Source organism: Coregonus lavaretus (assembly GCF_964263955.1).
Source record: "Coregonus lavaretus genome assembly, chromosome: 17".
Lineage (NCBI taxonomy): Eukaryota > Metazoa > Chordata > Actinopteri > Salmoniformes > Salmonidae > Coregonus > Coregonus lavaretus.
This window is the reverse complement of record NC_140004.1, coordinates 32,752,939-32,774,861: the sequence shown is the minus strand read 5'-3', so window position 1 is coordinate 32,774,861 and position 21,923 is coordinate 32,752,939. Positions and strand designations below refer to the sequence as shown.

At 42.5% G+C, this 21,923-nt stretch overlaps 1 protein-coding gene across 1 annotated transcript; it reads right to left on the bottom strand.

Moving 5' to 3' along the window:
- Window positions 1–698: 698 nt before the first annotated feature.
- LOC311144903 (vacuolar protein sorting-associated protein 37B-like) lies at window positions 699–20,594 on the bottom strand. Its single transcript, XM_084181078.1, has 4 exons — window positions 20,404–20,594; window positions 8,395–8,566; window positions 4,226–4,308; window positions 699–3,894 (listed from the first exon to the last, which is right to left on the bottom strand). The coding sequence occupies exons 1-4, from the start codon at window positions 20,506–20,508 to the stop codon at window positions 3,412–3,414; spliced, it is 843 nt and encodes a 280-aa protein (XP_084037204.1). The 5' UTR covers window positions 20,509–20,594; the 3' UTR covers window positions 699–3,411.
- Window positions 20,595–21,923: the final 1,329 nt, after the last annotated feature.

Below are 21,923 nucleotides of genomic sequence, written 5' to 3'. Positions count from 1 at the left end.
GCTTGCAACGCCAGGGTTGTGGGTTGGATTCCCACGGGGGCCAGTGTGAAAATGTATGCACTCACTAACTGTAAGTCACTCTGGATAAGAGCGTCTGCTAAATGACTAAAATGTTGTCCAAGGAACATCATACAGTAATTCTACTTTCAAGGCAATGTCAGTAAATTAACACTAGATGGCGGTCTTGTTTCAATTTACCCTGCAGAGCCTGATTTCACCATCAAGGCTGGCTCCTGTATTGTAATTTGGATTCATTAGAACAACCTTCCTCTAACTCCAATGTTCATTATAACATTTAACATAATCAAGATGTGACAATGTATGCATCTTCACAGCAAAATATATTAACAATGAGACAGTAGGTAAGCGTGGTTGTTTCTAATGGTACCCTATTTCCAACATAGTGCACTACTTTTGACCAGAGCCATATGGGCCCTGGTCAAAATTAGTGCTCTATAAAGGGAATAGGACTGTGAGGCCTAGGCCGTAGAGGGAGATCAACTCTATTGAAAGTTCATTCCAAGCTCAGATGCCATTAGTAACCTCACATTTTGGAATATAACCTTCCTAAATATTATGAATTAAGTTGAAATGGCCAACTGTATCAGCACTCCTCCCGAACAACCTACATTACATTTAGAGATCAAGCTTTGTGATTTGGTGTGATGCAACTCAAGAGACAACATAAATACAAAAAAAACACTTTAAAATAGTTTTATAATTCCACCAACCACCTCTACAATCTTAAAAGCTAAAAGACCAACAACATTAACATTGAATCAAACAATGTATGAAATGGAGTACTACAAATGTCTGTATTTTAAAGCAGCCCAAACAGCTGAATTATGCCAGTTATAGACAAACAGCTAGCTACAGCAGAAAAACTCTTGAAATGAATAAAATAAAAACTAAAACATGCACACAAACAATGATTAATAATTTAAATTAGAAATGCAGGTTCATCAAAACAATTGGTATACATCAGATTTCTTGCATTTGAAAAAGAAAGATGCATGACTTTATCTTCAACATAACTTACAAGCAAACTGTTATTGCTCCGATTGTGGCCCATGTATCAAAAATATGCATTTCTGTTTGATATAAAAACTCTAGGAGTCCTATTGTGTTGGCGAAACATAGATATGCATATTAACAGAAATGGTGGTCACCCACCTCAGGGCAGGCAAACCACTGTTTCTATTGATAGTATAAAGAAGCGGTAAGAGTACCACACAAACATTAGGCACAGACCCTGAAGACATACCTCTCAAGCACAAGTTCAGAAGCAAACTGCAGTGGCGGCACCAGCCCCATAGCACCAGTTAGGAGAGTTGAATCCTGACAGGCAGACAGACAGACTCAAGCCTCTCCTGCCCCCAGGCATGCATAACCATCACATTAGTTGGAGAACCGAACTGGGGCACAGCCAAGGGGAAGTAAACATTGATGGGGGGGTTAGCAAGGGGCTAGCAACATACTATACATGTATGTTCCTAGGCTAGGGTGATCCAGACCAGCAGATAAGTTAAGCATGGTCAGTGTTCACAGATCGAGCATAGAGCAGTCAGCAGTATGATTCTCCATAATCAGTCCAGTTCAGTGTAGGCACTCATTGGCTCTTTAACAGTGCACAACTGCAGCATTTAGGACAAGGTAACCAACCACTGTTTTAGGATATGTGACTCCTTCAGGATAAGTACTTGTAATAAAAATGGTGCAGAGACATTTTAGTTTCATGTTTGATCCAGACTCCATTTCCTGAATATGGAGTCTGGTGTGAAGAAACAATAGGCTACAAAACGATAAAATGTGCACACCTCAAACTAGTACCATATGGGTATAAACCTAACAAATGGATATGCAGGAAGGTATGAAAATAGTACTTTTACACAATGGTTTATCTATAAACAACTTCAGAGACATTAAGACAACATGGAATCTTTGGTGTTCAGTCAATGTGATAATGATCCGAATCAAATATTTAGAGCCCAACACAAACATTGTCTACATACATTAATTACAACAGAGAGTGCTACTGTTCACACAACTGTGAATGACTGGCTCAGTTATATACTTAATTTGATATGGACTGTATATGGTTATATCACAGATTAAGATTATATATATATATGACTAAATCTTGTTTCAACATCCAGGATGATAAGCTTTAGAACATGTACCCAAGTAAAATCAAGAGAAAAGGTCATTCAATTATGAAAGGAGTGCTGAAGGGCAAGACAAAAAGGTGAAAGGCAAACAAATGTCTCAACTGTTGAGCATAAAGTATGCTTATTAGATAACTGACTAAAACATAGTTAAGAAAAATGTATTATATGGCCATGGCCAGATCCTTCATAGGCCAGACCAAAAGGCCCAGGGTTCAGAGTGTTTGTGACAAGAGCCCCACCCACCCCTATCAGCACAAATCTGCCCTGAGCGACAGAGACCAACTGTCCTCCGTACTGGATTGAGCATGAGATCCATACACTCCTTTGACAAATCTCTGTTCTGGAGAAGAGATGCACCCACCTCACAAAAACATTTTATTTCTGTAAAAATGTCTGTCCACTCTTTCCTGGCAAAAATAAGTAAGCATCCAGCATCCTGTAAGACATTCGTACTCTAAATATATATTAATTAATTTAAGAAGAAGTCTCAACATTTCTACGTACCCTATGGAATTAAGTCAGTAAATGTCCGAATATAATGGATACAGGTTTGTGCAGATATACCTGGGAAATTGGTTCTAAAAACAGCACAGTAAGGTCTCTGTTCGTTTTGCATATGCTTTGCCATTATCTTCCGTGAAGAGTCTCTGGTAACGCAACATAAAACCAACCAATCCAAATGACACAGTAGATGAGATGAGAAACAGCGATGAACGGCTGTAGTCCCCCTTCCCTTTAGACACCACAGACGACAGATGAGGCACCGTCACTGTGACAGGGGCAGGAGGAAAGGGAGGACTGAGGACAACTGAGGGGCATGGACTGTCTGACTGGGACAAAGTGGTGATAACCTAGGGCTCATTTAACTGGGGTGATGGCCAGTCCATGCTACTGAGGCCAGTGAACCATTCACTTTAGACTACATCTAAAGCCCTGTCGCTGAGGGATTTAGCTTTGCAGACGTAGGCAGACTGGTAGGTCAAGTCCTTTCTGGGGTGTTGTAGCAATGAAGTATTGATTCTGGTGAAAATAGTGCAAATTCAATCTCGATGCTGTATAGATTCAGTTTTTTCAGTTGGACATGCCCAGACCAGCCGTAGCAAGTCAATCAACCCCCTTTGCGTTACGTTGCGGCATATTCATGGAGCCTCACAGCCTGACACGACACAGAAGATAGTTCCAGCGAGGCTGCAGTACAAGTCCACTGCACGTACTGTAATGCACCTTTACTGTGGCCCATTCACTACTGAATCATGAAGCCAGACTGCGGAGCCATGCGAGGGGGAGGCCTCTGAGGCAGGGCAGGGGGGTACTGAGACACGAAAGGCTGCAGATACCCAGGGTTGACACTGAGCAAAGAGTGGCCCGCCCTGGGGGGGATAGGGGGGTATGGGGTGGCAGGGTAGGAGAAGACAGCAGGCTGGGGCTGTGGGGCTACAGCTGGGGGTTGTTGGGCTGGAGGGGGAGGGGGGGCTCTCCTTGGCTGGGGCACTGGAAAGGGGTTGTGGTTGTTGGCATCTGTGTAGAGGGGGGCTGGCCTGGCTGAGACCTCCTGAGGGTGGGAGCAGGGGACTGGGACCCGAGGCAGCCGCCCACCCTTCAGCACCATCTCCTGCAGCTTGTCAATCTTCACCCTCCTCAGGTGGGCTAGCTTCCTGTTGCTCTGGTACGAGTCCATGAAGGCATCCAGGGTGACGTCGCCGTCCAAGAAGGAGTCAGCCATGTTCTTTTTAGAAAAGAGGGATGGTTTTAAAACATTCCAATGAAGCAGTCTGGAGATTCCATGCAAACGCAAATCTTTTTTTATGCTAAATAAAATAAAGTATAAACAATGTGATGAATAGATGTGAGGATTGGACAGTAACAAAACTGTGAGGTGTTCTCCCAACTTGTAACAAACGGGACCATAAAGTCAGATTAATAAACCATAAATGATAGGCCCTGTGGGCCACAGCGGAAATAAAAACAGGAAAGGCAGGACACAGTGTTTAAACTGATGGCACAAGAGACATTAGGCCATCCTTTGACAGAGAGAGAGGTGTTGTAATGCTGCTTACCTCTGTCTCCTCTTCAATCTTGGCTCCCTCTGCCTGCAATAGAGCAAGCAATGTGTCCAATGAACTGTTCCCAGAGCTGTGGTCTGTGAGCAGATGAGAAAAAATAAAATAAAAAGTTGACATTTTGTTTACTACTGCAACTAGAATTCATAATCTCACAGTGACAACACTTGAAAATGTGTGGTCTGAACAGAAGAGAGAACAGAAAGGACAAGACAAATGTTTACATTTTGTTTTACAACCGCAACTAGAAATAATCAAAAAAAAAATTGCCTCTCATAGTCACCCGAATAAAATGTACTGCTGAAAAGAATGAGTAGGCCTCAATAACATGAGACACTGACTAACATGATGACTACTACATAAGTATGAGGGAGTATTCAACCAGTGAGGGGGGAAACGCACAGCTCCATATCCAGCCGTCACTCATTCTCTACAACAACATCCTCTGACTGACACCCGAACCAAGGCCTCATTACGAGTTGCCAGGATAGATCCACTCTGAGCAAAGAGACTGACGGTCTTTCATAATGAGTGGTGAACTGAAATAGATTGGGGCCTGCGTCTGTAAATGCACCCTACTCCATAAATAGTACACTACTTTTGACCAGAGCCCTATGTGAGTATGGGGTGCTATTTGGCACAGTCAGGGAGTCTCCAAGGAATCTGAACAAGAGGCCAGCCTTGTTCCTGTTCCTGTGTTGAGTCAGTCTGCTGACTGAAAGACTGAAAGTCAATACCAGCTGGAGCTGCTGGAATTACATGCAGGACCTGACACCAAAGCAACCAGGTCACACAGCAAACCTCTAGGTTTCTGATCCCTGCCCACTAGTGTGGTGCCAATGCCAACTCTCTCATATTTCACCAACACTGGACAAATCCCACCTTACAGAAAGACAGACCTCATGTAGCCTATAAGGCGAGAACATGAGCGGTTGGAAATATTTGTATGTGTTATATGTTTTAGCATATCTGTTATTACAATGTTTGTGTAATAACAAAATAAGTATGCGTAAACCCATTTGACTTGTCATAATAAGACAGATATGAGCCATACATTCCATCAAGGAGCTCCAGCAAGAAAGAAAGAAAGACAGAGAGAGAGACAGACGGAGACAGGCGGAGACAGAGAGAAAGACAGTCATAGAGAGAAAACACAGTAAAGCCTGGACAAAGGCCTGGCCCCCTCCACCTCCCTGCTCAGTGCCAAATAAAAACTGGCTTAATTTAACGACCTTTCCCCAGGCATGTGATGAACGGCGTTTCACAGTTGCCCCAGCTAGTGGAGTGCACCCACTCACAGTGAATTACCACACTGCCAGAGAGAGAACTACTGTCTGTCCAGTGTCCACCATCACCACTCTCATGACAGCATCACAGGAAAACAACATTTAAACAGGGAGGATGGGGGAGGGGAAGTGGTCATCGATCCAATTGGCATGACTGAGATTGTTGGATTTATTTGTGAACTAGACATGTTCCAAGTAGTGTATTAGAACCAAATCCAAGTGTACTGTGGGTGTGAGTTGCAGAGTGAGGTGTTAGGAGGATAGAAGCTCTTCCTCTGGCCCAGCCAGGGTCTCTACACTCTCTATGGCTCCAGCCAAACGACTCGCTCATCCCCTCTCCAACGAGACAGACTCACAGGAGCATCAGCACTCCTCCATACAATGGAATGATTCTCCACCTCTGAAAGACCAGAGTGGAACACACACACACACAGTTTGGACCCAGGGATCATGAGTGCCATTTAGTAATGGATACAGACCAGCCTCCATGACAGTGAGGGGGAGTTTTTGGCCACTCTCCCTTTCGCTCCCTCCCTCCCATGCACTTTTGCCCTCACACGCCCGGCAGCACAACAGCCCGCTGCTGTACTAAGGGGCAGGGCGGCACAGTCTGTCCTGCCACCCTGGCCCTGCACTCACTACCACCCTGGAGCATCTTCTGAAGCACCCCTGTTGCCGTTGCCATGGTGGAGGATGGAGGGAGTCACTGTATGCAAAGGAAACACACAGACCAAACAATACTGGGTTGATTCTGCCTGAAGACCATGCTTTTCATCTGGGTCACATGGCTGAGTTCAGTTGCTCCCAGCGCTGTGGGTTGTCTCCCAAATGGCACCCTATCCACTATATTGCGCAGGAATAGGGTGCCATTTGGGACACAGCCCTGCTCTGTCCTTCCCATAAAGATGCACTACGGCTGCTGCTACTGCTGCTTACAGCAAATCCACAACTAGGACAGCCAGCGCCAGCCAGCCAGCACATAGGGAAACCAGTAACCTACATTTGACAAAAGCCATCTTGCCATCAACAAATGGCAGGAGGCGAGGCCTTCCATAACATAAACGGCCACACAAGTGGAGCATGGGAATATAAAAAAGTCCATGCACTTGCCATCTCCTGTCTGGACTACTGCAACTCGCTGTTGGCTGGGCTCCCCGCTTGTGCCATCAAACCCCTGCAACCTTCCCAAGTTCTCCCATGTCACCCCCCTCCTCTGCACACTCCACTGGCTTCCAGTCGAAGCTCGCATTCATTACAAGACCATGGTACTTGCCTACGGAGCAGCAAGAGGAACTGCCCCTCCCTACCTTCAGGCTAAGCTCAAACCCTACACCCCAACCGGAGCACTCCGTTCTGCCACCTCTGGTCTCCTGGCCCTCCCACCCCTATGGGAGGGCAGTTTCTGCTCAGCACAGTCCAAGTTCTTCTCTGTCCTGGCACCCCAATGGTGGAACCAGCTTCCCCCTGCAGCTAGCACAGCAGAGTCCTTGCCCATCTTCTTTACTTTCTAGCTCTGACTTTACTGATAGCTACTTTATTGAGGAAAAATGTACTTACTATGACTGTGATATTTGGTTGTCCCACCTAGCAATCTTAAGATGAATGCACTAAGTCACTCTGGATATGAGCTTCTGCTAAATTACTAAATTGTAAAAATATAAAAGCACAATACCATCTACTGTGTACAACAGGAGGCAGAGAGAGACAGAAATCCTGTTCAACTGAAGGAGGGAAAATGGCAGCCTATGCCTTAGGGAGGGCCAAATCACTGCTCCTGTGACTAGAGGAGAATACAAAGTCAAACTAACTTTATCAGTGAGTGCTAAAGCCGCCAGAACAAAGACTGAAGTGAAATGTTGGCATGCTGTTTGGAGTGGGCTTCCTGGCAACCGCTGAGACATAGCAGGTCATAAGTATCAGCAGTCAATTTATTCAGTGGCATAGGACGCGGGTGGGGGTCCCCTAAAGCCTTCCTTTGATCATCCTTGAGATGTCACTACAACTTCATTGGAGTCCACCTGTTGCCAATTCAATTGATTGGACATGATTTAGAAAGAAACACATCTGTCTAGATAAGGTTCCAGAGTTGACAGTGCATGTCAGAGCAGAAACTATACCAAGGAACTGTCCGTAGACCTCCTAGATCAGGGTTGGGCAACTTTGATAGGGGTGGGGGCCACAAAAAAACAGAACTCATCATGGGGGCCGCAGTGACTTGTGGGTCTGCGTACCCACATCCATCCCACACAAAGTGCTGTGGAGGAGTGTCAACATGTGGGTATACATCTCTCTCTCTCTCTCCACCCCCGTCGCCCTCTACCCCCATCGCCCTCTACCTCTGTCTCTTTCTCAGCTACTGCAGTATAGCAGGAATCTAATTCAATGCTGGATCCTGCTCAATACTGGCAGAGATGAGCTAGTGCAGGAGGGAAGATGAAACTGGGTTAGGGCCTCTATACAGGCCCGGGGGCCTTCTGATGGGAAAAGTTGGAGAAACTGGTCAGGTCTGTGTGTCATGATCTAACGGAAGAACAAACAAGAGAAAAATATTATGCAACGTCACAAACTACCCTCCATGATAGTCAACGACAATGTTCAAAAGCTCAAAGTGAGTTGTCAATTTGGCAATCCAGGTAATATCATTGAACTTCTTCAAACCGTAAAGCCATCACACAAACCGTTAATAGCAGCACCATGTTTATGTCAACAAACATAAAAGTTGTTTATCATATCAACCTATTCATGTCAACAGTCATGCATTGTAAATTCAAATATACTCTAATTTTGCAAACAGTAAGAAAGCCTTGTCCAAGACAGAATGGCCCAACGGGCAGGAACCTTAATCCTGTAGCGTGTATTACCTAGTTTAACATGTATTACCTAGTTTGGATTTGTAAACCTGGTAGGCCTCAAAGCTCTCCTGTAGGGAGCTGTAGCGCTTGGTGAGCTGGCTCTTCTTGTGATGCAGTCTGGGCTGCAGTTGAAGGTTCTGCTCTGCTAGGCTGCGGTTACTGGCCAGGGTCATCTCCTTGATCTGCTGCACCTCCTGCATCTACAACATACAAAGGATCACACAGACATTGAGTACGATTATATGCATACAATAATGTGATTGTGGATAGTCAGATTAATATAATAGTTTGATTAAAAAGTTTAATAGATGAACGATTTCCCTAATAATCCTGTTAACATGGACAGATCTGAATGGCACTCTGATAAATGCAGAAAATTGACAATCAAAATAAACATTGTACCACAGCGACAATGTTATTTTTGGGAAGCATATTTGATTCTGAGTTCGGACATACAGTATAAAGTTTGTATGTGAAAACTACTTGTAAGTAAGCATATTCCATTTTTCTGAACTCACTTCACTCTCACATAACAGGTGCTAGAACATGCGCAGATCAAATACACCACTGGAACGCTGATTAAGGTGTTTACATGTTATTGCAGCTCAATGGGTGTAACTTTTGTTGACAACTTCGATACCCTATGGAAACAAAACCCTTTTTATAAGGAGGATGGGATCCCCCGAATAATTTGGGTTCCTGGATCCTTTCACAGCATTCTAAGGCTGCGTTGAGACAATGACTTATCAGTGACTCAAGCCCAGCTCAGTTAATCCCTACCATTGTGTCGCTGAGTTGTCATAATGCTTCAGCAAATGTACATTATACCAGGGGCGTTGGTAGACACAATGTAAGTAACCTATTTTATGTCCCTCTAACTGCCCTGAATGCTGCTGATCCTACAGCTATTGTATGCAGTAATAAGGTGCCTATGAACCAGAGTTACAGTGGGGGAAAAAAAGTATTTAGTCAGCCACCAATTGTGCAAGTTCTCCCACTTAAAAAGATGAGAGAGGCCTGTAATTTTCATCATAGGTACACGTCAACTATGACAGACAAAATCAGAAAACATCCAGAAAATCACATTGTAGGATTTTTAATGAATTTATTTGCAAATTATGGTGGAAAATAAGTATTTGGTCATTAACAAAAGTTTCTCAATACTTTGTTATATACCCTTTGTTGGCAATGACACAGGTCAAACGTTTTCTGTAAGTCTTCACAAGGTTTTCACACACTGTTGCTGGTATTTTGGCCCATTCCTCCATGCAGATCTCCTCTAGAGCAGTGATGTTTTGGGGCTGTCGCTGGGCAACGGACTTTCAACTCCCTCCAAAGATTTTCTATGGGGTTGAGATCTGGAGACTGGCTAGGCCACTCCAGGACCTTGAATGCTTCTTACGAAGCCACTCCTTCGTTGCCCGGGCGGTGTGTTTGGGATCATTGTCATGCTGAAAGACCCAGCCACGTTTCATCTTCAATGCCCTTGCTGATGGAAGGAGGTTTTCACTCAAAATCTCACGATACATGGCCCCATTCATTATTTCCTTTACACGGATCAGTCGTCCTGGTCCCTTTGCAGAAAAACAGCCCCAAAGCATGATGTTTCCACCCCCATGCTTCACAGTAGGCAAAGGGAGTTGAGTTTTTACCAAAAAGTTCTATTTTGGTTTCATCTGACCATATGACATTCTCCCAATCCTCTTCTGGATCATCCAAATGCACTCTAGCAAACTTCAGACGGGCCTGGACATGTACTGGCTTAAGCAGGGGGACACGTCTGGCACTGCAGGATTTGAGTCCCTGGCGGCGTAGTGTGTTACTGATGGTAGGCTTTGTTACTTTGGTCCCAGCTCTCTGCAGGTCATTCACTAGGTCCCCCCGTGTGGTTCTGGGATTTTTGCTCACCGTTCTTGTGATCATTTTGACCCCACGGGGTGAGATCTTGCGTGGAGCCCCAGATCGAGGGAGATTATCAGTGGTCTTGTATGTCTTCCATTTCCTAATAATTGCTCCCACAGTTGATTTCTTCAAACCAAGCTTCTTACCTATTGCAGATTCAGTCTTCCCAGCCTGGTGCAGGTCTACAATTTTGTTTCTGGTGTCCTTTGACAGCTCTTTGGCCATAGTGGAGTTTGGAGTGTGACTGTTTGAGGTTGTGGACAGGTGTCTTTTATACTGATAACAAGTTCAAACAGGTGCCATTAATACAGGTAACGAGTGGAGGACAGAGGAGCCTCTTAAAGAAGAAGTTACAGGTCTGTGAGAGCCAGAAATCTTGCTTGTTTGTAGGTGACCAAATACTTATTTTCCACCATAATTTGCAAATTAATTAATTAAAAATCCTACAATGTGATTTTCTGGATTTTTTGTCTCAATTTGTCTGTCATAGTTGACGTGTACCTATGATGAAAATTACAGGCCTCTCTCATCTTTTTAAGTGGGAGAACTTGCACACAATTGGTGGCTGACTAAATACTTTTTTCCCCCACTGTATATTCATAGCACTGAGGCGGTGTACTCTAGTAGGAAGTCCACTGTGTGCAGCTCACCCTGCACTAACATAAATAACATGAGCATGTATACGTCTGCTAAGCTTCCCAGTAAAGCAATGCAAACAATCAAGCATCCCAATAAAGTGCTAAAAATAGCCCACGTTAAAATATGTAGCTTAAGAAACAAGGTTCATTAAATTAATAACTTGCTAGTAACAGATAACATTCCAATTCTGACTATCTCTGAAACTCAGATAATACCTTTGATGATACAGTGGAAGCAATATATAGTTATAACATCTACAGAAAAGACAGAAATGCCAATGGAGGTGTTGCTGTTTATATTCAGAACCATATTCCTGTAAAGCTTAGAGAGGATCTCATGTTAAATACTGTTCAAGTAATATGGCTACAGGTTCATCTGCCTCACCTAAAGCCCATTCTTGTGGGAAGCTGCTATAGACCACCAAGTGCTAACAGTCAGTATCTGGATAACATGTGTGAAATGCTTGATAATGTATGTCATATAAACAGAGATGTATATTTTCTGGGTGATTTAAATATTGACAGGCTTTCATCAAGCTGCCCACTCAAGAAAAAGCTTCAAACTGTAACCAGTGCATGCAACCTGGTTCAGGATATCTGTCAACCTACCAGGGTAGTTACAAACAGCACAGGAATGAAATCATCAACATGTATTGATCACATCTTTACTAATGCTGCAGAAATTAGCTTGAAAGCAGTATCCAGATCCATCGAATGTAGTGATCATAATATAGTAGCCATATCTAGGAAAACAAAAGTTCCAAATGCTGGGCCTAATATAGTGTATAAGAGGTCATACAATACGTTTTGTAGTGATTCCTATGTTGTTGATGTAAATAATATTTGTTGGTCTGTGGTGTGTAATGAGTAGCAACCAGACGCTGCACTTGACCCATTTATGAAATTGCTTATTCTAAAAGCTGTTAAATCCCTGTGGATTGATGAGGAATTGAACAATTTTATAGTTCAGAGGGATGCGGCAAAACGAATGGCAAATAAGTCTGGCTGCACAACCGATTGGCAAACGTACTGCAAATAGAGAAATCATGTGACTAAACTGAATAAAAAGAAGAATAAACTATACTATGAAACAAAGATAAATTATTTAAAGAATGATAGTAAAAAGCTCTGGATCACCTTAAATTAAATTTTGCCCAAAAAGGCAAACTCAGCTCCATCATTCATTGAATCAGATGGCTCCTTCATCATCACAAACCCACTGATCTTGCCAATGAAAAAATCATTGAAGTAATTGGCAATATTAGCAAACTTAGGCATGACATGCCAGCAACAAACACTGACACTACACATCCAAGAATAACTAATCAAATTATGAAAGACAAGCGTTGTAATTTTGAATTCTGTAAAGTGTGGAAGAGGTGAAAACATTATTGTTGTCTATCAACAATGACAAGCCACCGGGGTCTGACAACTTGGATGGAAAATTACTGAGGATAATAGCGGACGATATTGCCACTCCTATTTGCCATATCTTCAATTTAAGCCTACTAGAAAGTGTGTGCCATCAGGCCTGGAGGGAAGCAAAAGTCATTCCGCTACCTAAGAATAGTAAAGCCCCCTTTACTGGCTCAAATAGCCGACCAATCAGCCTGTAAACTTTTGGAAAAATGTGTGTTTGACCAGATACAATGCTATTTTACAGTAAACAAATTGACTTCAACAAGCACAGGACTTACACAAATGACTGATGATTGACAGAGAAATTGATGCAAAAAAAGATTGTGGTGGCTGTTTTGTTAGACTTCAGTGCGGCTTTTGACATTATCGATCATAGTCTGCTGCTGGAAAAACCTATTTGTTATGGCTTTACACCCCCTGCTATATTGTGGATAAAGAGTTACCTGTCTAATAGAATACAGAGAGTGTTCTTTAATGGGAGCCTCTCCAACATAATCCAGGTAGAATCAGGAATTCCCCAGGGCAGCTGCCTAGGCCCCTTATTTTTTCAATCTTTACTAACGACATGCCACTGATGACTCAACACTATACACGTCAGCTACTACAGCGACTGAAATGACTGCAACACTTAACAAAGAGCTGCAGTTAGTTTCAGAATGGGTGGCAAGGAATAAGTTAGTCCTAAATATTTCCAAAACTAAAAGCATTGTATTTGGGACAAATCATTCACTAAACCCTAAACCTCAACTAAATCTTGTAATGAATAATGTGGAAATTGAGCAAGTTGAGGTGAGTAAACTGCTTGGAGTAACCCTGGATTGTAAACTGTCATGGTCAAAACATATTGATACAACAGTAGCTAAGATGGGGAGAAGTCTGTCCATAATAATGCGCTGCTCTACCTTCTTAACAGCACTATAAACAAGGCAGGTCCTACAGGCTCTAGTTTTGTCGCACCTGGACTACTGCCACAAAGAGGGACGTAGGAAAATTACAATTGGCTCGGAACAGGGCAGCACGGCTGGCCCGTTAATGTAAACGGAGAGCTAACATTAATGATATGCATGTCAATCTCTCATGGCTCAAAGTGGAGGAGAGACTGACTTCATCACTACTTGTGTTGACATGCTGAATGCACCGAGGTGTCTGTTTTTAAACTACTCGCACACAGCTCGGACACCCATGCATACCCCACAAGACATGCCACCAGAGGTCTCTTCACAATCCCAAAGTCCAGTACAGACTATGGGAGGCGCACAGTACTACATAGAGCCATGACTACATGGAACTCCATTCCACATCAGGTAACTGATGCAAGCAGTAGAATCAGATTTTAAAAAACAGATAAAAATACACCTTGTGGAACAGCGGGGACTGAAGAGATACACACACAGGAGCAGACACACATACGCACACGGGCGCTAGCACAAGGACTCTGAACACACGTACATTGTCAATATTGTTGTATGGTGGTATCATACATTTTTTGTTGTAGATATGTAGTGGTGTAACAATGTTATATGATGTACTGTTTTATCTTTTGTTAAGTGCCTTGGTGTGTTTGGACCCCAGGAAAAGTAGATGCTGCCTTGGCAGCAGCTAATGGGGATCCCTAATAAATACAAATAATGTAAAAGATTGCTCAGAAAACCAGGTGTTTTAATCGGTGACGATTAAGACAAGCAGAGCAAGGTGTTTACATGACTATTGCATAATCTGCCTACTGCCATGATCAGTTTAATATTGGATTATTACTGTGCATGTAAACATACTCATTGTAAGACACACACATACACTGTAAAACACACACACATAGGCTTAGGCGGTATACAGATTTTCCTATAGTCATACCGTCCTTCTCTCATCCCAGGACTTATGCTATTACCGGCATTATTCATCACCTAATGTGCGCCACACAACAGAGACTCGCTCACTGATATAGAACGCTATGTACTCACCAGCTCCTGCTTTCTCCCAGTGTGCTATTTACAAACAAAGACGTGACTGGCTCAACTGTTCTGGGGAACTACGGTAAGATTGATAATATAAAATAATGTGACCGGTGCTTTATCGCTTAAGGTATTGCACAAGTTGACTGGTATTAACTCACAACAAAAGCCCATGGCATGTGGCTTATGATTGTTTATTTTTTATTGTCATAGTTTGAGGCAAGAATCTAAACACCTTATCAAGGACAGAAAAAGTGAGTAGCTTGGGCGTGAACAGCATCATGTTGCCCAACTCTGAAAATGCATTAACTAGCCTAATAGGCAGTAGAACACTACTTCCAAAAGTAATTATCTTGTCAGGGAATGACAGAAGCCAGCCAGCAGTGTGGGCTGGAGGGTGCCAGAGAGAAAACAACATTTCAGACAAGGCCAGAGGCTAAGTACATTCATAACCACTGTACTGCCGTGACCTGAGCTGACCAAACCATACAACCAACTAACTTCCCAGAACAGAACCGGACCGCGTCTCAATAAGCCACTCCAACGCAGTGCACTGAAAAAAACAGGCCTTTAAATAGCGTCCATAACTGCAGGCTTGTTCTGTCAAACCAAACACATTATGTTTTGCAGGGGAAGGAAATAGTTCCTGACTGGCTCTCCACTTTCTCTGTACAGTGACAGAAGATGAGGAAAAAAATGGAACGGGGAACACCAAAACTGTCACACCAAACATAGACTGTGCTGCTCAACATATTCGTTTTCTTCCCATTTAAGATGCAATATAAGAACATAATGACGTTATTATGCTGAAGGCAGAAGCTTTTAGCTGTGTGGGGATTGAGTACAGCGGCCGTATCTGTATCAAGCAGCTCAGAGTAGGTTGGAGTGATGATTTAGGATCAGTTTAGCCTTTTAAATCATAATGAATATGATTACATGGACAGGGAACACCTGATCCTAGATCAGCACTCCTACTCTGAGATGCTTGATAAATACACATACAGCCCCAGAGCTCAGAGGGCCAGTGGCAGCATCAGCATCACACCCAAACAGAGGCTTTCATTTGGAGCCTCCTCTCAGACTGTGACCATCTAGTCGCATTTTGTGACCTTTAACTTGCCTGTGTGAGTACACAAATAAATACAAAATACTCGACCAGTTCACCTCAATCAAAAGTCCTATTTTTGGGGCGGATAAAACCATTACATTTGTAAAGTGCATTATCCTCATGATTCCTGTAATAAAAGTGAAAGCCCTGCTGACAATCAAGCTTTGAAATGCAGAGCGTGCTAAAATTGCGCACCGGTCATCGCAAGTGCACTAAGCCATTGCAAAAAAAATTGAAGATATTTACTGTTAGATTAATACATGGCTACTAGCGGTAGGTGTTATATTGAAGGCCCGAGGAGGTGTTGTATATGGCCAATATACCACGGTTAAGGGCTGTTGTTACATCATCCTTATCACTTTACAGAAATTCTCCAAACCCAAAAGTATAGATAGTTCTAAACAAAAAGCCTTAAAAAAAATCTAAAAACAATATAAAGCCATCTTCTTCTATGAACTCACTGTAATCTAAAATATCTAATACCAATCGTATATGGTTACGAATACTCCTTCCTTTAATAATAATATAATAATATGCCATTTAGCAGACGCTTTTATCCAAAGCGACTTACAGTCATGCGTGCATACATTTTTTATTTTTTTTTGTGTATGGGTGGTCCCGGGGATCGAACCCACTACCTTGGCGTTACAAGCGCCGTGCTCTACCAGCTGAGCTACAGAGGACCACAATTAGCCTCAATTAGCCTTAATGAAGGCTAATTGAGTTTCACTGATTATATCATCAAGGCCTTTTTTCTGCCTATTAGCATAGACATGTGCTAGTAACTTATAGTCAGTTGCCAACAACGTGATTGGTCTCCAATCGTCGAAGTAAAGAGAGTCCTTCTTTGGTTTGGGTATAAAAACTATTAGTCCCTGTCTCAAAGAAGGAGGTAAGATAGCATTAGCAATACCCTCTTTGTAGACCGAAAGCAAGAACTCTAATATTAGGCCAAAAATGTTGATAGACATGATACTAGCAGTTCGGTGGCTATGAGTAATGGAACATCCCCTCGTTTCTCTATTGCTAGAGGAATTAGACAGGGTTGTCCAATCTCCACTCTTATTTATTTTAGACACAGATTTACTATACATATTTCTTAACAAATTGGAGAATTTAAAAGGGATCCGTATTTTGTTAAAGACATTTACTCCCTTTAAGAGTGTGCGCCTAATCTCAGCTCGTTTCCTGTATAAAAGACACCTGGGAGCCAGAAATCTTTCTGATTGAGAGGGGGTCAAATACTTATTTCCCTCATTAAAATGCAAATCAATTTATAACATTTTTGACATGTGTTTTTCTGGATTTTTTTGTTGTTATTCTGTCTCTCACTGTTCAAATAAACCTACCATTAAAATTATAGACTGATCATTTCTTTGTCAGTGGGCAAACGTACAAAATCAGCAGGGGATCAAATACTTTTTAACCTCACTGTAAGCATATTCTGCAGATAAGACATCTTAATTATCTATGTTACCTAGCTAATTCTGATTTCTCCACCACACCTGTTAATGATTTCTTGCACAAAAAGGTACAATTTTGACAAAACGCTGTGTGTTTTTTGCTCCTCTGATTCAGAATCTATCGAGCCTTTTTTGTTTTAATGCCGCCATTCTAGTAAACTATGGATTGAAATTCATGAATGGTCTCAAATGACCTATGTTTACCTTTGATGATGTTAAATGGCATTATGCTTATCCTTGTAATTCTGATCATAACTATTTTATTAACATTATTATTCTCTTGGCCAAATATTATATTCACAAATGTAAATGGAGTGGGGAAATTCCTTATTTTGTAGTTTTTTTTCCATTGAACTTTTACAATTTTATAAATCCCTCAAACTTGTGAATCTTAAAAAGTAGGAAAAAGTATTAGAAGTCATGTCTCTGAATGTCTGTTAATGTCTCATTGCCTTGTCACATCTAAAAATGACCTGAATTATTCACCTGGTGTTTTATTTTTTTATTTTTTCATTGTTTATGTGTAATACTGGTATTATTGTTGCAATAAAAAATCATTTAAAAAAAGGGCTGTTAGACAACGCAAGACGGAGTGGCCTGGATACAGCCATTAACCATAGTATATTGACCATATTTTTACATTTTTGTCATTTAGCAGACGCTCTTATCCAGAGTGACTTACAGTTAGTGAATACATTATATATATATATATTTTATTATTTTTTATACTGGCCCCCCATGGGAATCGAACCCACAACCCTGGCGTTGCAAACGCCATGCTCTATCAACTGAGCTACATCCCTGCCGGCCATTCCCTCCCCTACCCTGGACGACGCTGGGCCAATTGTGCGCCGCCCATGAGTCTCCCGGTCGCGGCCGGCTGCGACAGAGCCTGGATTCGAACCAGGATCTCTAGTGGCACAGTTAGCACTGCGATGCAGTGCCTTAGACCACTGCGCCACTCACCCATATACCACAAACCCCAGTAAAAATATATTCTGGGTCATACCTATGGTACACGGTCTGATATACCATGGCTTTCAGCCAATCAGCATTCAGGGCTCAAACCACCCAGTTTATCATTAGAGTTAGCGATCTAGCTAATGTGTTTTGAGTTTCCACTTCCTCATGTGGTGAGTTTGCACCACATGGGGGGTGAATACTTTCGCAAGCCACTGTATCTTCTTATCACAGTTGCCCAAGTAAGTCTCTTATTCACTGACTGACACTGGCTTACACCTGCGGTTATGTTCTTTTCTCCTGTCTCTAACCACAATCACATCAAAATGGTGACAATATGCCTCTTCTCTTCAGCTCTACTGAGAGAGAGGCTTTGCCTACTGAGACACTGATCATGGAAGAAATTCACATAGAGGGGCTGAATGACTGTACACAATCAGCTTAAACTCAAATTCACTTAGCATTTTGACATTTCACATGCTAAGTTAATCAGAAGACACATCATGTGGTGATAGAGAACTAGGTCACCCAGCACCCCGGCGTCCAGATCCTCCCTGTAACATTTGTTCAAAAGGAACTTTCCTTGCTTGATATGCTATTCTTAGCTGGATGTCTTGGGTTGGGTTGAAGATAGCGTGCAGTTACAGCTGCCTGATCAAACCAAGACCAGTCTGGCAGCTATAGTCCCCGTCTGTCCCTGACTAACACACACACACGCCGTTAGAGAGTGCAGTAAAATAATAATACACTGAGTTAACTTAGAACAATAGGTTTATATCTACTGGCAGGGCACATGTTAGTCTACGCCTGTTGTTTACGAAGCATGTGACAAATATAATTTGATGTGATTGATTTGATGTCAATACGAAAAAGTATGAAAACCTATGCACTCACTACTGTACGTTTCTCTGGATAAGAGTGTTTGCTAAATGATTAAAATGTAAATGTTGATTGATGTCTGGCTACCAGACAATATAAAACAGTCAGTATGTAGCCTATGATATGAACCAAGGTAAGCCAAAGAGACTTGTGTAGATCCAGACTGAGATTGTTCTTCATCTCAAATAACAAGAACAGACCACATTCAAATGTAACTCCATTTGCATACAATGACTGCGCAGGTGAGGGAGAGTGCATTTCCAAATGTGTTAACTAGCCGGAAGTGTAGAAGTGTCCCTATTTACGGGTATGCAATCAATGCATTCTCATTCCTGGAGCAGTACACAGTGTACTTACTTACTGTACTGTACCTGCTCAGATTACATATACATGTTCAAAGCTGTGACATCCAGCAGCTTCGCCTTTGGTAAGGTGCGGAACTTTCCAACTAACTCAATGAGGTGTGTCCTGAGTTAGTCAGAACTGCCTTTTCCAGGCATTAGGAGCACTTCTCGCCATCTTGCTGTATCCCAAATGGCACCCTATTCCCTATATAGAGCAGCACTACTTTTGGCCAGGGCCCTTCCCTCCTCTGACAAGTCAATACATCCCCCTCTGTAACCTGTAATGACGTAGCTGAAGGTCCATGGTTGGTAACCAACAGCATTAGCTCTGTGCTATATAGCCCTATTGGCATTCGACTCCACTGCCACAAACTGTTTCTGCATCATACAGCATAAAACGAAACCATGGTCAGCTAGAATCAGATAGAGGGAGTAATAAAAATGGAACTGGGACTATAAAAATCTGATCTCTGATGATAGCACATTGAGACACATACAAATCAATGCTTGCTGGTTTAATTGATTATTTTACAACATCAGTTAACGTAGGCCTAGATCCATCTGTAGGGGAAATGAGGATTCTATGGAATTCATGTCTAGGAACCACTGTTCACCCTCATATACAGTGGGACAGCTTGGTTCTTGTTTTATGTGTGCTACTAGAAGTCCTGACCAAGAAGGAGAACTCTCTGAAAATTTAAGCAATCATCATTATTAAGCCGTGGAGCAGTTTACATTCAATATAATCTAACAAAGTACTGAAAGTTATTCTGTTTTGTTGAGCAGAATGCCATGACATGCAACTAAGTCCATTCAGCAGCTGGTCTTGCAATTGACGTTTCCCAAACAGATCCTTTCTGACCACCTTAACTGTATGTCCAGTCATTGCTGCAGCTTGGCAACATAGCGTACAGTATTTTGCTTTGTCACTCACCAACCACAATACCGGACTCCCTACCCAGAGAGGAAGTACGTATTTTTGCTCTTTGCCAAGACAAACATGGGTAGGATACTGTCCATTTTAACTACAAAAACATTGTCATGTTGCTTATACTGTCAATCACTGTGAGTGTTTTTGCTTGTTACTTTGTCAGTGGCAAACTGCAAGTCTTGCTATTCTACGAAACGTCTCTAGTTCCAGGAAGGTTACTTAAGTAAGAAAGTAACGTTCTAAACGGTCTTCAATAAACGTGACACACCTGCCATTGAAATATGTATTGTGAAGTAATATTGAAAATAATATTGGGAAGTATGCCATTGTTCCGCTAATTCTCAACTTACCCTACAAGCTGGCAAAAGCTAAACAAAGGGCTTGAAATTGAAACAATGCAGCAGAAAACCCAAGTGATATAGGAATATTGTTATAGTGGCTTACCTCTTCCATTTCTTGGACAATGCTGTTGAGTTTGTCATCATCCTCAAGCAATTCGTTGAGCTGTGTCATCGAGTACGAACTAAACTTGTTCCCAAAACCAGACATTTCTGTCACAGCTGCGTTCCTCTCTTCGCCTCGCGGATCCTTTCGATGGAGGGCCTTCACTTCACGCGATCCAGAGAATAAACAGCAGCAAGTTAGACTGGCTGAATAAATAAAAAAAGCTGGAGCCTCTAACCGGAAACTGTGGGTGCCTTCTTCTTCTTCAGTGGGGTTTATCGGCGGTTGGCATCCAACGTTATGGTGCATTACCGCCACCTACCGTACTGGAGTGTGGGCCAGAGACAGGGATAAACAAAATCCTACCTGCCAACCCAGTTTCTCTTAAAAAAGACAACAAAATATGTGATACTATATCTAATGACGTTCTATTCAATATACTCTTTAAACTAATTTCCTGTATCCCCTTCTCCCTTATACTTAATCTCATCCTCTCTCTTTCCCTCTGATACTGCCCATACTGTAGCAATACATGCTCCACAGTCTCTATTTCCTGACAATAATCACATTTTCCTGATGGATGCTTTCCTATCACGCTTAGTGTCTTATTCAACAGGCTGTGTCCCACCCTTAATCTTGTAAAAATAGCCTCCTCTCTTCTGTCCCTTCCTGCCGTCCTCCCCGACTTGCTTCCCTTAATATTTATATTCCACTGCTCCTGCCATCTCTGCACCATCACTGTATATATAACAGTCTTTTTGCCTCTGCCTTGCTCATTGACACTTCAACATCCCCACTACTAAGTGCTTGTTTAGCCTGTTCATCTACTGCCTCGTTCCCCCCCACCCCCCACATGGGCTGGGACCCAAGTAAATCTTATCTGTATACCCATCTGTTTAATCCTGCCATGGGTTTGTTGCACCTCATAAAGCAGGTCTTGTCTGCTATGTGAGCTAAAGGACTAGAGACTAATTAACACTTCACATGAATCAGAGCAAATAACTACTCTGTCTTGTTTGACTTCCTCCACCCACTGACCATCAGCTCTGCCGTATATACAGCCAGATGATCTGTAATATGTTTCCTGACTTCCACCCCACATTCCTGCACTACAAATGCTGACCCAGTATGTCCTGTCCTTGGATCTTTTGAACCATCTGTGTAAATGGCCACAAAATCCTGATACACAGTATCCAGATGTCTCTTAAACAAATCAGATGGATCAACACCCTCCCTATCTTTCTGTAGTATCTACAACACTTCTAGATCAACTACTGGAGGCGGGAGTAACCATGGTGGATTTACAGGAATAACTACCATTGGACTAAACTCCCTTCCATACAGTCCCATCTCCTTCGCCTAGGTGTTACCCACCGACCCAAAGCTCATGTTCCCAGCATGCCTGTAAAATCCCTTTCGCAGGATGAGACACCACATGTTCTTGTAGGTTGACCCAATAATTCATTGCCAGCTGCTGTCTCCTAATCTGCAATGGCATATCCCCCATATCCACCTGTAAT